Consider the following 15,231-nt stretch of genomic DNA (forward strand, 5'->3'; position numbering starts at 1 on the left):
CAGAGGGCTCGCTATTCCCTAGGAGCCACGTAAAACTGAAGAGCTCCCATTAAACCTTACTAAAGCCTATCTGACGGGGACTTTCATTTCCTACCTCTTGCACATATCAGAAAGTGGTGAAAACCAAGAACTGTCTCTGTGTAGGTCATTACTCCAACAGGTCAAAACCTGATGCTGTTTTTGATGGAGAAAGTCCATCACATGAAAACTGATCACCACACCCACGTAATTAGGACAGTTCAAAAAGAAACAGACCCTCCTCTAGAGTAAAACCAACTCTGATTTAAAGCACAAAAATCCATATGCCCCTTTACGCATTTATAAATTAGTTACTATGGAGTAGTTTTTAAAAGTCACATAGATCACAAATAACCACATTGTTTTCAAGAACCTTTATACATCATCTTTTTTTAATTAGATTAGCTTTACAAGCAACTTGAGAGCTCTTTCATAATGAACACTGCTTTTCAAATTACACAACTTTATAGGCAACCTGTAAATGAATCCTGAATTTCTTTGCCTGCTATAGATAAAGGTCTCATATTTTACAGCTGGCTAACATCATGAATAAAAATAGCATTATGAAGCTTTATCTTTAACCAGGACTAGACACATACAGATCATAAGACAGTTTAAAAAATATTTTTAAAACAAGGACCTGCTTGGTGATGCTCAAGACTGAATATTCAACCGACATGAAATGAACAGTTTCTAAAGGACATTGAAGAAATGGCTGACCTGATTTGTTGACCCTATTGCAATGACTTACATGGAGTGAAAAGTTAAGCACTTTTTAAACCTGTCTGGCAAGCTCAAACCTACAGTGTGATTAGAATTTGATACGTTGTGTAACTGCAAAAGTTTGAATTACAGAGGGACTGAAAAGAGTTTAAAGGCTTATGCTGTACATTTCTAAATCAAAACCAACCAAACCTCCATTAAAGTAGTATTAAAGAAGACGAAGTAGAAGAGGTGGCTTTTTTGCTTGTCTCATTGATAGCCTAAATGCACGGCAGACAAGACAGTAACGAAGATTTGCACTCCTTGGCCAGGTTGGCAGAGGCACTTACAGTAAAGGAATCCTGTCTTTTTTTTTTTCTTTTTTCTTTTTTTTTTTCTCTCTCTGGGAAGAAATGAGGAAAGAGGAAGGGTACTGTAAAGGGCAAGAACTTATTAAAGAAAAGGAAAAGCAAAATCAAAACAAAACTGGGATTTCTGTTGGTTCTCCTAAATGATATACCAATACTGAATTTTTCCCCTTTCTGTCAGTTTGTTATTAAACAATTAGCTTTTTCATGTTTTACATGAACAATAGTAATCTTTTTAATAAAAAATTACTGAGCTTTCCATAGAAAAGGTCTCTAATTGAATACAAACTATACAGATGCTAAAATTGTCACAAGTTGTAATATATACAGAAATATTTCTGTACACTCACATTGTTTTGGCTAAGTAAGGAAATAAGGGACAGATAGAAAACTGCAGTGGGTAAGTTGATGAACCCCCAAACTCCTGTAAATATGAATGCTGTCTTTTATAGGTTTGCTTTTGTTTTCTGAAGCTTTTAAAGCTCAGGAAAAAGAAGAAAAAAAACAGTGTCCAAAACATCTATTTCTTAAAATTAAGAGTATCAAAGTTTCTCACGTCATTTTTATTCTGTGATGTCCCCTTCTCCTTCAAAAAAATGAAAACAATGTAAAAGAAAGTAAAGGTTTTCTTACTAAATATATATCTCAGTATTGATCAAAGGCCAGCGCCTTTTTGGGGAAATCCTTCAGCACAGTGAAAATCTAAAGGTGTATTGCACAAGGAGCCTACAGTGATGCACTTCAGCTTCAGTGTGCCGACCATTTCCTTGATACTATATAATAGATCAAGGTGTCAACTTACAGACTGCACAGGACACCAACATTTGGAAAGGAAATTTTGTAAAAAGTGAATTTTAGATATTCTATTAACTTATATACAAAGGAAAAGGGGATGGCAAGTATTCTTTAGAAAAGGGAGAAAGCTCAAAGTTTTCTGTCAAGTACATAAGGAGGTTCTGGGTACCTCTAATAGCCTAGGAAAGCCCTTGTATGTTCTTGTAACTTGATGGTATTTACCAGGTCCCCAAAGCCAATGACAGCAACCGATAGTGTCAAGTTCACTTAGTGCCAGTCACTTAAAAACAAAACAAAACCAAAAAACCCCAACCCAACAACAACAAAACAAAACCAAAAAAACAGAGACTGAAACTTCCCCTCTGTGGATTCAACATACAAAACCACAAACTGAATGTTACTAATAGCAAGATACTGATTTGCTTCTGTTAATAAGGTTCAAGAGGACATAGTCAAAAAACAATACAGCAGCAATTTTTAAAAGTTAAGATTAGTGTGAGATATGATATAAAACAATCAGGTTTTTAGCTGGTAATTAAAGTGCTCCTTTTCTGACTTAAGCTGTAAAGAAAATTAAAGTGATTATCAGTTACTGGCAACCCTTATATTAAATTAGGTCTTTCATGGCAGAGGAGAACAGTATGAACAGTTTTACAAAAATAGATTCATGTTATTTTGGAGAATACTGTAATTTTTTTTCCCCCGTTTTTAATTTTTTTATTTTTTTTTGTTTTTTTTTTTTTTTAAGACTCAATTTTGATAAACTGTACCTGGTCATACAAAAATTACCCAAAATTCAAACTTTTACCATATAAAAAAAGGGAGAGATGAATTGGATTCAGCTGGATGACAGGTCTGGCAAAATATAAGGATGAACAAATTCTATGTAGGGCACTTGTTTATGTCCAGATGCATATGCTGTTTCATACTGATTGCTTATCTTCTTCACATAAGCAGTCACAGGCCTGGAGTCACAATCACATAGTACAATGCTTCAGCAGTCAAAAAATCTTCTATTTGATGCAACATTGAAACACTGTTTGCTTCTTTATTAAAATGTTGGTTTGTTGTTGATTTTCCTTTATCTTGTTATTCACATTCAAAAGTTAATAGATAGCATCAAGATTTATCAGGGAGAATAGCAAGGGGAGTTGCTAAATCATAGACTTATAAAACGTCTTTCCCAACCGAGTCAGAAGGTTTATTAAGTTCAACCCTCACACCTTTTTCACCTGCAGAAACATGAAAAGGAAATCAGTATTATTTTTCAGCATTTATCAAAGTATAGTTTACAGAATTGCTACACCGCTTTCCAGATTAGTTCTACAAAATTATCTACAAGGATTATCTAGCACACATGATCTATCATTTTTGCACATATGCTCTGTATGCTCAATGAGCTGTGATTACTCATCACCTCTGAAAATAGGCAATTATTTGGCTGCCCAAATAGAAAATGGAATACTTCACGTCATATGTGCAGTTTGAAATTCACCATCTCAACGAAGGTGAACTTTAAGAACAGCTGTGTAAGAATCCGAGGATTTGGTCCATTGTTCTTGATCACCATATCCATAGTTTCTGGGTATTTATCCTTTTAAAGAAACTCTGAGGGATTTTTAAATTGCAATGTTGCATTTGACTTGCTCCTAAAGAAAAAATACACCTCTTCTGTCCATTTTTTCCTAACAATTAACCTTAACAACTTCAGGTACACACAAAAAAGTTCAGCTATCAAAACATTAACAGACAATATTCCATATCCATGAAAAATTCACATGTATTATGCATGGCTTTGGTAAGACTGACACTAAGCCAAAAAGTTAATAGCTTTCAATTTTTTATTTTATAACTTTATACTTTCCTATCAGTACAAAATTAAAAGATTCTTGTACAATTCTTGCTATGGACACAGAATAAAGAATGCAATTTTAATTGCCAATGAAACCAAAATCACAACAATATGATAACAGGAATAAGTTATAGAGCAAACCAGTACCAAAACTTAAATTTCTTCCTTCCTTCCTGAAGTGCCTGCAGTGCAGGGGGACACTGGAGAGGGAGGGGAGCAGCAGATACAAGCTCACCTGAGCCATTTCTGTGCATTTCTCCAACAGTAGCAGCTGAAGCTACATGGAGACGACCAAAAGGGCTCCGGCCGTTCTCCAGCTGGCTCAGAAAGCTGCAGGGTCACACGTGGGTGACACGAAGCCTGACTTACAAACACCGACACACTTCACGCGGGGCCAGGCAGGCGTCACCCGGCATTCTCGATGGCCTGCAAAGTGCCACTGCCACCCCAAACGCACGCAGGCCTCGGGGCCAGAGACTCGCTAACAAAGCACTTCAGGCACCAAAAAGACATGAACAGGAATCCGATTTGGAAGCGACTGGCCTAACGTGTTCAAAGTCATCATTTTCAGAACATCTGATGAAACTGTCCAGAAACTGGCCGTCTGTGTATGTGCACCTGCAGTACACCTGATTGTGGTTTATTTTTAAACTATCGCAGCAAATGCAAAATCATGATGCATTTACGAGTATGACAGAAGTCCGAGACCATTTCTACTTATAATGCTAATTTGAACAGGAAAATTAGATCAACTTCCTCTTGAGGGAGAAGCCAGAAAAGGAAAACAGATGCTAGATATGTGGAATTGGAAATAGAGGAAGTCACTCCATTCTTTGATTCCAGACTTTAATTTTAGGCTTTTGTTTTTCCAGTACAGAAATTCTAGTCAAGTTAAGTTGCATTCACCTGTCAGATCACTGTATCCTACCAAAAGTATTTACACGGCTCTCAGTTCTGCAGTGCCTCACAAACTCTGGTGTATTTGTTGTGTTCCACACCTACTGGAGAGACACGAGTAAGGAGAAGCTGTATCCCCCATATGAAAAGCCTGACCAGCCTCAGGTCCCACAGGAAGTGTGTGCAGAACAAGGAGTTGACCTGGATTTCCCAAGTCACAGGCTAGCAGCTTAACCACTGGATCACCTTCCCTGTAAAGCCTATATGAGTTAAGTCTTGCTTTTTCCTCCTGCTTTTTTTGCATAAGGGAGATGAGGTTGGAGTGTTATTATTCCAGGGAAAAAAATAAAGAAAAAAAATAAAGAAAAAAAATAAAGAAAAAAAAAGAAAACAAAAAAGAAAAAAAAAAAAAGGAAAAAAAAGAAAAAAAGAAAAAAAAAGAAAATAAAAAAGAGGAGATATTAATGAGAGATTACCTGTTAGATATTTTACTTTAGCTCGTGCTCTTTCATCTGCATCAAAATACCACACTGTTATTGCGTACCTAGGGAGAAGGATGAAAAAAGAACTCCTGAACTATGAAGGAAAACAGACATACTACAGTGAAGCACTTGACATACAATTCAGACTAAATGAGACAAGATTTCTGCAGTTCAACAGATACAACAGATGAAAGCTTTCATAAAGCAAGCAATTTTTAATTTTTTTCCTGCTAGTAGGCATTGTCTGACCAGTCATTGAAAGGGTGACACTGATGCTTTAAGTGTACAGTTTTTTTTCTTCCCCCAGTGAGTTGTTATTATGGTTCTTGCCCAGGAACTGTAATACAGTCTCTGCCTTGTGACCTCATCTTTGACTTTACGCAACTATTGCTTTACCTCAGCTTTTATTTTACTTTGTCAAGTCCACCTCTGAGTCACACAAATCTTTTTTGGACGTTTGCCATAAGGGAAAATTAACTACCCCCTTCTTACACAGTTCCTTTGGTTTTCCACGGCCCACAGAGGATTTGAATATGAAATGCCAGCTATTGAGAAAAGACTTTAAGGAGCTTTAGTAAATGGCATTTCACCCTCTGCCTCTGCCCAGAGCGTGGAAGGGGGAAGGGAGAGTGGGGCAGCCTTGGGAAAGGCTCTGAGTGCTGACTGCAGTTTCGAATTACTTCTTGCAAAGGTACTTGTGTTATCTCACAGCCCCAGTTAATGTTCAGTGCTCTGACCATCAAAACGTATTGCAACATGTGCAACAGGAAGTTTGGATTAACGACTCCAATGATTTACCTATTAACACTATCTGATAGCATTAGTTAAAATGTCAGGCAGTGAATGCATTCACATTTAGCATCATCTTCTCCCCAAAACAGGGACAAAAGAGGTTTCAAGTTCCATCCGTGACTCAGACTGGAACGAACTCTTGCAATACTCCAAAGAAGAGTTTTGTGTATCAATGGTTATTACCGCCCCACAGCCCTCTCCCAGTTCCCAAACTAAGTCACCTGTAGAGTAAAGAAAAGGGAGAGTGAACGTACCTATTTGCTAACAACTACCTCCTTCCCAATGAAAGCAAGCATAAAACTGAAGCTCCCGGTCAATCTTTAAAAAACACAGAACTGTGCTAATGACAGTGGGAAGGGACCACAGTATAAAGCCATTACACAGAAACAATGCAGACCATTAATCAATATTAATCAATCAATATTAATCAATCAGTATTAATCAATACCGCTTGGCTGTGCATGGTGTCATCCAGCTCTGTGAATTACACGCTCAGAAATTTCTGAGGATTCAAGTACCTCCCCCTATCCACCTTGGCTAAGAGACTGTTCTCTCCAAAATGAGAGATCAGACATTGGTACCAACTCAGCAGCACAGCATAAGTCTATCCAACCATTAGGAAAACAAAACCAAACCAAACCCTTTGCCATAGTGTAACTGGAATTTGGGATGTAAAAAACTAGGATCGGGTTCATAATTCACAGTTTAATACATTTCTTGTTAGGAATCCCTCACCTTTTGATAAAAGAAGCATCGTGCAATGTATCTGAGTCCATGAGCCCTACCTTGTAGCAAATGCTGGCTGTACTTCATGAGGGTTGCGGCGATCAGACCAGAAGAATAGCAGTCTATCAAATTTGGGTTCAATATCTGCGAATTGGGCTTTACCTTCTGGAAATATCCGGAGGATGCCTCCACTTACCTACAAATTAAGTATTTAAAAGCAGTGCATTAAATATAATGAAATATTATTTTCAAAGTACTGAGTATCATATTTAAAAATATTTCAGATGTATTGAGCTGAAATAAAAGCCTTTATCTTTATACATGCTACAGAAATAATGATTCTATGGCTTTCCTGTAAATGCACTTCATGTAGCAAGTTTTACATATTTTTCACCAAGTAATTTCAAAATGCTTGCAAATATTAAACCTCCATTCCTATTTAAATAAATGGCATGGTTTTTAGATTGGTTGGCTTTTAGTTGTATCACCTACTTGCAAAAAATAAATGAACAAAACTGAATGATATGATGCAGGTGGCTAAAAATATGCCCATACAGTACAGAAACATTGTATTTCACATCTGAGTATCACCCATTCCCATTAATGGGATCAATTCATTTAACAGCAGCAGAAGCAATAGTTTGATGTCTTATTTCTATAATTAAGATGAGGAAAGACTAGGGAACTACAATTCAAAGCTAAAACCTGTATTACTCCAATTTAGATCCCTTACAGGCTTTGAAAAACAGTTGGAGCTACCTATACACACCTAGAAAGTATCACGAGATCAGACTGTTTTTAAGTCACGTTAACTTCTTCCTACTGACAGTATTGATGTTGTTAAATGCAAAAGAGGTTTTGCAGGAAATCACATACCTTTGTTCATAAATTAAATAACCAGCTAGTAAATTTTTAAAGTTATTGGGAAAATGCAATCTGTTTTAATTATAGAGTTTGAAATGCATCCAATTGTTCCAGGAGAGAAACTGTAATCCATGCACGTTAAGATGTTCTGTCCAGCCAGTACACTTGTGAAATGTACAGGGGAAGTACACGTCAAGATGCTGTCATAGCAAAGAAAGTTAACAATTTATTTCCTAATTGAAGGATGAAATTTGACATTTCAAAGAGCAGTCAAAAAGATTCAAGTGCACCCATTTCTCACTCAGCTTTCTGATCTGCAAGTTTTATGTGAGTATGTTCTTGGTCTCATTTTCTCATCCAGCTCTTGTAAGAAATGGATTGCACCCGTAAGGAAAAAAGAAAACCTCCTAGCTGCAACTTGCTATCTATATTTGGTGCCCCCGATTCACACAGAAACTGAATGCTCAAGCGCTCTTCCACTTTTTATTTCCTAGGTATTATGACAGAAATATCACTTGTTTTATTTTTTTTCCCCATATACAATGAGAATGAACTTCTGTACAGCTGACTGCACAGCAGTCACAGAACAAACAAAGCTATCTTTGCATTACTCTCTCATGCCATCAACACACCCAGTTAATTATATCCCTTCTCCAAATCTACCTAAACCACTGGATTGCAAGGATAATCCTTATTAAAAAGTTAGTCATCACATCTATGGAGAGTTTTAAACCGATGGCAGTAAATTCTTAGACCACTCTAACTGTTATAAATGCTCATCTATTCTACACCTTGCACCCACAATAACATTAAGACTTAGGCTGATTTGAATTATACTGATACCTTGAAAATAAATGCCTCATCTATAAAGCACCTCACTAACTGCTCGATCAACAAGGCAAAGGACATCCACAAATAACAAAATGTAAGAACAGTATTAAGCACAGACGTTAGGAAGGACATGAACAAAAACCTACAGCAAAGATGCATTAGCAAGTACATTTAAAAAATTATAGAAAGAAGTTGCATACCTTGGCATCCCAGTCTTTATTAAGGTAATATATACATGTAACACATCTTCCATCTCCATTTGGGTTATCAACATGGCGCACATATCCTGTTCCATTGCCTGGATAACAAGCCACCATAGCCTAGAGTCAAGGAAGCAAAAGTGATAATTACTTTCTCTGTGCTGGGGGAAAAGTCTATATTTTATCTGTATTGGCTCCTACATAATCCATACATAAGCAACACAAAATTTAGATAAAAATTCTTTTACCGCTATTTCTAATGAAGTTTTCTTTGTAGTTAAGAATAGCTTTTGAACACGAGCAGATGTCTACAACAAAGGCGTGAAACACATTGTGAGGAACACTGTTAAGGTATTGGAGGTGAGGTTGCTCCCATGTTGCTCAGACTTCCCTCCCTTGACTGAGATATAGGAGAGGGAAAGCATCTTGTTTATAATTTAGTAGCACACGCTTCTTCTTGTGATAGAGGTACTAGTTCTCCAGACTCAAGTTCACAGCTATCCTTTTCATGTTTTTTTCTTTTTCTTCTGTTTCCAATGTAAAGAGTTCCTCCTCAGAAAGTAGTGCCAAACTTTATTGTAGGAGACTTGTTAGACAACACAATTAGCCCATCTTACTCAATCACTCCAAGTGCATTCTTTGGCTTGTCTTTTGTCCTGTACATAGGAGGTCTTTGAACCTTTGTTGGAACAAGTCTACATGTACAACAAAAACATATCTTTCAGTCAAGTGAGAAATTGAAAATAGACACTGAACAGTAATATCAAATAACCTTAGAACATCAAACCATTTTCAATACAGTAGTATATTTAACTTCCTATGCCGCACTTATCCAAGGTGACTGAAAGACCCCTGGAAGGTGGTTTAGCTCGTTAGGACTTGGACGTGCAGATGTGCATGTGCAACAAACTGGCCGTCTTGCTCACTCATGGTCTGATTAGCTTGATTAGCTGCCTCTTCATGAGCATGGCCGGTTGTGACCAGCACATCTGCACATCTTTATAAATTTCCTGGAAAAAGTAATCATTTCAGGCTTTTGAAAGAGATCAGAACAAAGTTTTCCAAGCCAAGTTATTTCATGTATTAGTATTCATGTTATTTCACTGCCACAATACCCAAATGTCTACAGAGACAATGCAACTTCTGCAAAAAGTCATAACATGAATTTCAGAGAAAAGCAAAAAAAAAAAAAAAAAAGTGGGTTTCTACCAGCAATCCAATACATTACGAACCTGAACGAATGTGTGTTGCCAAAAAAAAAAAGTTTTAGCACAATCATTACAGTACAAATTTAACCTGGTTTCCTTAGAATTTGAAGTCAGACCCCCAGATGTTCAAAATTCAGCTACATTACTCTTATGTAAAATATCAAAAATAATTTTCCCATTAGAATGTTAACTGTGAAAATGTAACACACCAGATTAAAATAATTTCAAATACACTGTTTCAGTGCATTTTTTGCTTCTTTATACTGATTTACTTTTTTTCCCTTTTTAAAAAATTGTAATAAAGTGAAGCTTTCCACAGTTTCCAATACTTGCAAGAAACTTCTTTGAGCAGGCTGAGAAGTAGTTTAAAGTACTTGTGTTTCAATCAGGAAAATATCTGTATATGATATGCAAGTAGAATGTATTTTGCTATAGCAGTAAACTTTTATAAACTTTATTTCCAGATACACTCTAGTAAGGGAAGAAGCAATTTTTTACTAAATCTTTGTAGGATCTATGAGAACATGTTTTTTCTAAAGAACAGCATAGTGGCTATAAATAACAGTAAAAAAAATAGGCCAAACTATTCACATGAAATGGAACTAACTACCCTGATTGGGCCTTGCACAAAAATTACTCAAAAGTATAATATTAAAATATATTTGTAATTTGGAGATTAGGCATTTCAGCTTCCAAGTCCCTTTACTGTAATCATAGCGCAGTCATCATTACAGGTCTCCCATTATGTAAACATATTACATATATCAAATAATGTGACCTAATATTTGGCAAAGCTATTACTTATCAGCTTTGCAGGAAGATAAACCCACAAAAATCAAAACACTGAGTTAAAGATACCAAATAATGTAATAAGCGTTCTGTAATTTCCTTTCTTAGGGAGAAAAAGGGAAGAAAACAAAAGCGAAGCTGGCCTGGAAGAGGAAGATATTTGGTTTCCACTGTAAGCCAAACCTCTTGAAGAAAGGCCCATGTACCACAGAGCCCATGCCAGGCTCCCATGGCACGTATGCGGTGCTGAACACAGATCCTGACTTTTCCTGGATCCAAGCCTGTACCAGCATTCCTAATAACGTGAAAACTTAAATTTAAAAGTTCTGCTGTGAAGTATCACGAAAGTTAAACACTGACATTCACTGCTCCTCAGCACCCGTGTGAAACAGCTGCTAAATCTCTTTCAGAACGAGGAAAAGACTGAGGCCAAGCAGCCACAGCAACTTCAACTTTCACTGAAATCACGAGTTGGACTCAGATATGAAAACATCTCCAGGCATGTAAGCGACCTCAATATCTGTCCGCGCGTTAAAAGACCCTACAGTAACAAGTTTAGGAAGCACTGTTCCCAGGTCACCCTACTCGACACCATATTTTTTCCAAAGGGCATGATTGCCTGCCTTCTGTTTCTCAATAAAGTTAATTTTGCAGCTAGTTGAGCATAAATTTGCATCCTGTTTTTCTCATCTCCTTCCAAGGAAGGCACTGTTTTCTTCACTTCAGGGAAGTCCCCACCTGCATCCCCCAAAGCTGAGCTCTGCCCAGGAAAGCAAAAGAGGATCTTTTAACCTCAAACCTGCTGAAGGGAGAGGACTAGCAGCTCTTGTCAGAAAGTCTGGGGCAACATCAGCTGCTGTCAGCTTAACATCAAGATCAGCCACAGAGATCGGTGTTAGAAACGTTTCGTACCATTTGAGTCTAAAATACAGTCACTGGAAGGAAAAAAAAAGCACTTGTTTTTGACTTTGGAGCCTGAAACTTCTGCTATCGTTAACTGCAAGAGAGGAGAAGCAGTGTTGCAGCGATAAGTTAACTATATGTGTTTGTTATAACAGTAACAATGACTCAGCCTTTAGCCAGAAATTGGAAAGCAAACAAATTTGCACATCAGCCAGTGCAGCACAATATACATGGCGTTGTTCTCCAGCTAGTGCGGCAACTGCCTTTCCCCAGTTGAACTGTGATAAGAGAAGCTACAAACTTAACAATTTGCAGGACGTGAGAAACACATTGCTTTGTGAAACAATGCAAACTGAGCTCGTGTCAAACTGTCATGGACTGCAAGATTAGTCACGTTTCTGTTCTGTGGGAAAGGACAGAAAAGTTACCCATGTAAATAATGATACATTTTTTAAACCATTTTACAATACACATAAGCGTGCAAATATGTATGTCAGGCAGAGAGAAAATTTTGGTTTTGTGGCTTTTTTTTTAAATATTGTTAATGGCAGCCAAAAGAAACAGGCATCTGAGACCAGAATGTCCAAAATTCCTTAACATTTTAGACTATGAACAATACAGTTGTTAGCTCTCTGAAACAAAACTACCTGTCTCATTCGTTCTCCCATAAAAATAATTAGCAAATTTAACTTAAGACATTACTTCCATTTTTATAATTGACAAGGTCTCCCCTTTTGTGCTTCTCAGGCATTACAGCTTTTAATTGTTCAGCAACCTTAACTTCTGCACAGAATGTATTTAAGTCACACACAGGATTTGTTCACCCTCTGCAAAACACTTCCAGTGTTAACCTTCTTTAATCCAGCAGCAGCATTCCCTCTGCCCGAGCACTCATGCCTAGCACATGAGCGCTGTCCTAAGATACCCTCCGGAATTCATGAGTAATTGAAAAAGTATGGAAGCACCCTAGCAGCTCTGCGATCAGCACAACTTGGGTCTGTCAAATGAAATTAATCACACACTTAAGCAGCTGTTGATCGCTCATTCACACACGTTCTGCTTCCAACTGTTCAGCTCTGGAAAATTAACTTTAGGCTTTTACCCCAAACAAGCAACACTAAGTTGTTACCAGAAGAATTAATTGCAACCACTTTTTTTTTTTTGCAAAGCATCTTTATCCTTAGTGTGTCAACCCTTACTGTAATTAGGGATTAAATGAAGGTAACAGAGGGAATAACCCATAGTCCATACAGTTTTTGTTCACTACATAAAGAGGCATCAGCTAAGACACCCAACCCTGGCAGGCACAGCACATCAATTCAGCAGAGTTCTGATGAAAAAAATGAAAGAAACGTGAAGTTGAGTTCAAGGGGAAGCAGTCTCAACCACCTTCACAGAGAAGAATGAGAGCCTAACCCATATAAAAAGAAGGAAGAGTTGCAGGTAAACAGACTGAAGCTTTTTCTCTCTCCTCTCCCATTCCTCTCACAGCTGGATACTGACACGTTTAGATACTTGCTATTCCTTCCTTCTTTTAAGGAACAGTATCAAATTCTTAGGAAAGGGATGAAAATACCAGTTACATGACAACATTAAATTCTTCCAGGAAAACAAACAAACAACAACAACAAAATAACCCACAATAAAATGAAGAGCGGATGTGTGTTATGTCACATTAATTTATTAATATAAAATAACTTTATTGTTTAGCTCAGATTAAAGAAAGCTGCATCAGTCAAGGAGATGTCACTTTTGCTGTTTGCTGGAGGAACTGCAAATCCCAGTGAGCAAAACAAGATGTCTAAATGCAAGACCGATGACTTCCTAGCAAAATTTATCAGACGCTCTCACAAAGACTTCACTGGAAATCCTTGGCGTGGGTAATTTGACAGATTATTCGAAGAAAAAAAAATACACCACTGGAATGAAGAACCAAAGTAAAGAATAAAACATCTGACTTGTCTCTTTGTGGTCGATCTAATGCATCTCTAGTTCAAGTATTTATTTGTTCATCCTGGAAAAACAGCAGTCCCAAAGAAAGACATTTCAGTTTGAGCACTCGTCAGTCTGAGATTTTTCACAAGGTGCACAAAGTAACAACTGATTGAAAGAAAAAAGACTGCATTGGTACTACCTGGTGTGAGCACAGTCAAGATTACTGTTTTAGCATGCTAATGTGGTACAAACTGGCTTGAATTCATAGCTCTTCTACTGCAGGTTCTTCACAATCTGAGACGGAAGCTTTCAACAAAGACAATATCAACTGGAGAGAAACTCCTACCAGTTCTACCCAAAACAGAGGAAGTTGAAAGTGGTAAAATAAACTCTTTGGGTCACAGCTAATCCAAGTATTTCAATACTGACTTTCATCCGAGTAAGACTTTACGCTGATATACTCCATGTATTGCAAGTACTCCTGGCAAGTAAGGCCGGGGCACCAGGTGTTTACAGAAGTCAGAACTGTGAAACCAGAAAAGCCGGAGAGAAATATCAACTTTGGCAAAGATTCCCTCAGTAAAGATCTACACCTTTTAATCACTGTCAACCGAAGAACCTAAAAGAAGAAAGCAATCTTACATGTTATGGGCTTAAAAAATAAATAATGGTGGTTCACATATCCACAAGTGAGAATGGGAATCTCTAGATTTGAGTTAGAAACTAACAAAAACAAGAGATTCACCCACTGCAGCAGCTTTGAAGCCCTCACTGCCTAAACCACCAGCTATCTGGATCCTATTCTGGCAAGCGCAGAGCAAGCTGCTCTTCTAGGAAAAACCAACTGAGGGTAAGGATGAGAAGCAGGGGTCACCCCAGGCCACAGGGACGGCTCTCGGGTGGCCGCAGAAGGCGGTGGCAGCAGCAGTTTTATCAGGAAAACAGGCTTGGCAAAGCTGCCAGCCCTTCAGCTGGCACACCGTAGGCAAACCGAACGGAGAACAAAGTTGAAAAAACAAACTCAGATAGGTGGGGAGAGAAGGAAAACAAGAGCTGAAATAGCTTCTTGCTCTATAAATAGAGTCAAGCACACAGCTATGTGGGAGGTTTATATTTTCCGTGAACTTCCAGGCAGTCCAGAAAGTAATGGCAAGCTGACCTGTCTCACCCTTCCCCAGGCCTCTTTCGGTGCAACGCCCATTGCAAGCTTTCTAGCTGCTCTGACAGAAGCATACTTGTAAGTAACTTTGGCACAACAGCTAAATGATTTTACCACTTCACTTATTTCTCGCTTTCTAGTCATATTACAAAGGCACATGAGGAATCATATGATTTCTCAGCTCAGAGAAAGCTTTGCCCAGTTAGCAGTATGTCTCTTTAGCACCAGACTCCTCAGATTCTCCTCAAGTTAACTCACTGCTTTACTCATTAAAATTGCCTTCAGTTTTAAGTGACAATTATGGACTTAAAACATCCACTTCACCCATCCTAATAAACTGACACAAATCAGCAAGTAGAAATGTTCACGCTGCTTAACTGGCCATGTTCAACTCCCCCACACCTACTCTGAATTTACACCAAATGCCTTCAATGTAAGCAAGATGCTGCTTAGCAAACGAGCTCAGGCATCTTTTGGGGTACTTTCATGAAGGTCAGTGGTACCCCCTCTTCACCGTTCAATAAAAATCACACAAAGCTGATTTCCAAATATCATCCCTTTCATTCATGCATGTATATAGGCTCTAAGAAACTTTCATAGGCTCTTAAATTGATGAATAAATTTCCATACAAATTTGTATAACTCAGCATTTTTTCCAAACAGCACTGGAAGAACTGACGTTGCTCAAGTCTGATATTCAGGAGTCGACT

The 15,231-nt window shown here is 37.9% G+C and overlaps 1 protein-coding gene across 1 annotated transcript in view; it reads right to left on the reverse strand.

Annotated features, from left to right (window-relative positions):
- Positions 1 to 396: 396 nt before the first annotated feature.
- Positions 397 to 15,231, reverse strand: part of EGLN1 (egl-9 family hypoxia inducible factor 1) — a 34,203-nt gene continuing 19,368 nt past the window's right edge. The window contains exons 2-5 of the mRNA XM_040551597.1: positions 8,528 to 8,647; positions 6,692 to 6,828; positions 5,109 to 5,176; positions 397 to 3,115 (exon numbers count right to left, since the gene is read on the reverse strand). Of these exons, the coding sequence (XP_040407531.1) occupies positions 3,051 to 3,115; positions 5,109 to 5,176; positions 6,692 to 6,828; positions 8,528 to 8,647 (390 nt within the window). The 3' untranslated portion in view covers positions 397 to 3,050. The remainder of the gene's footprint in view (positions 3,116 to 5,108; positions 5,177 to 6,691; positions 6,829 to 8,527; positions 8,648 to 15,231) is intronic.

This window comes from Cygnus olor, chromosome 3 (assembly GCF_009769625.2).
Source record: "Cygnus olor isolate bCygOlo1 chromosome 3, bCygOlo1.pri.v2, whole genome shotgun sequence".
NCBI lineage: Eukaryota > Metazoa > Chordata > Aves > Anseriformes > Anatidae > Cygnus > Cygnus olor.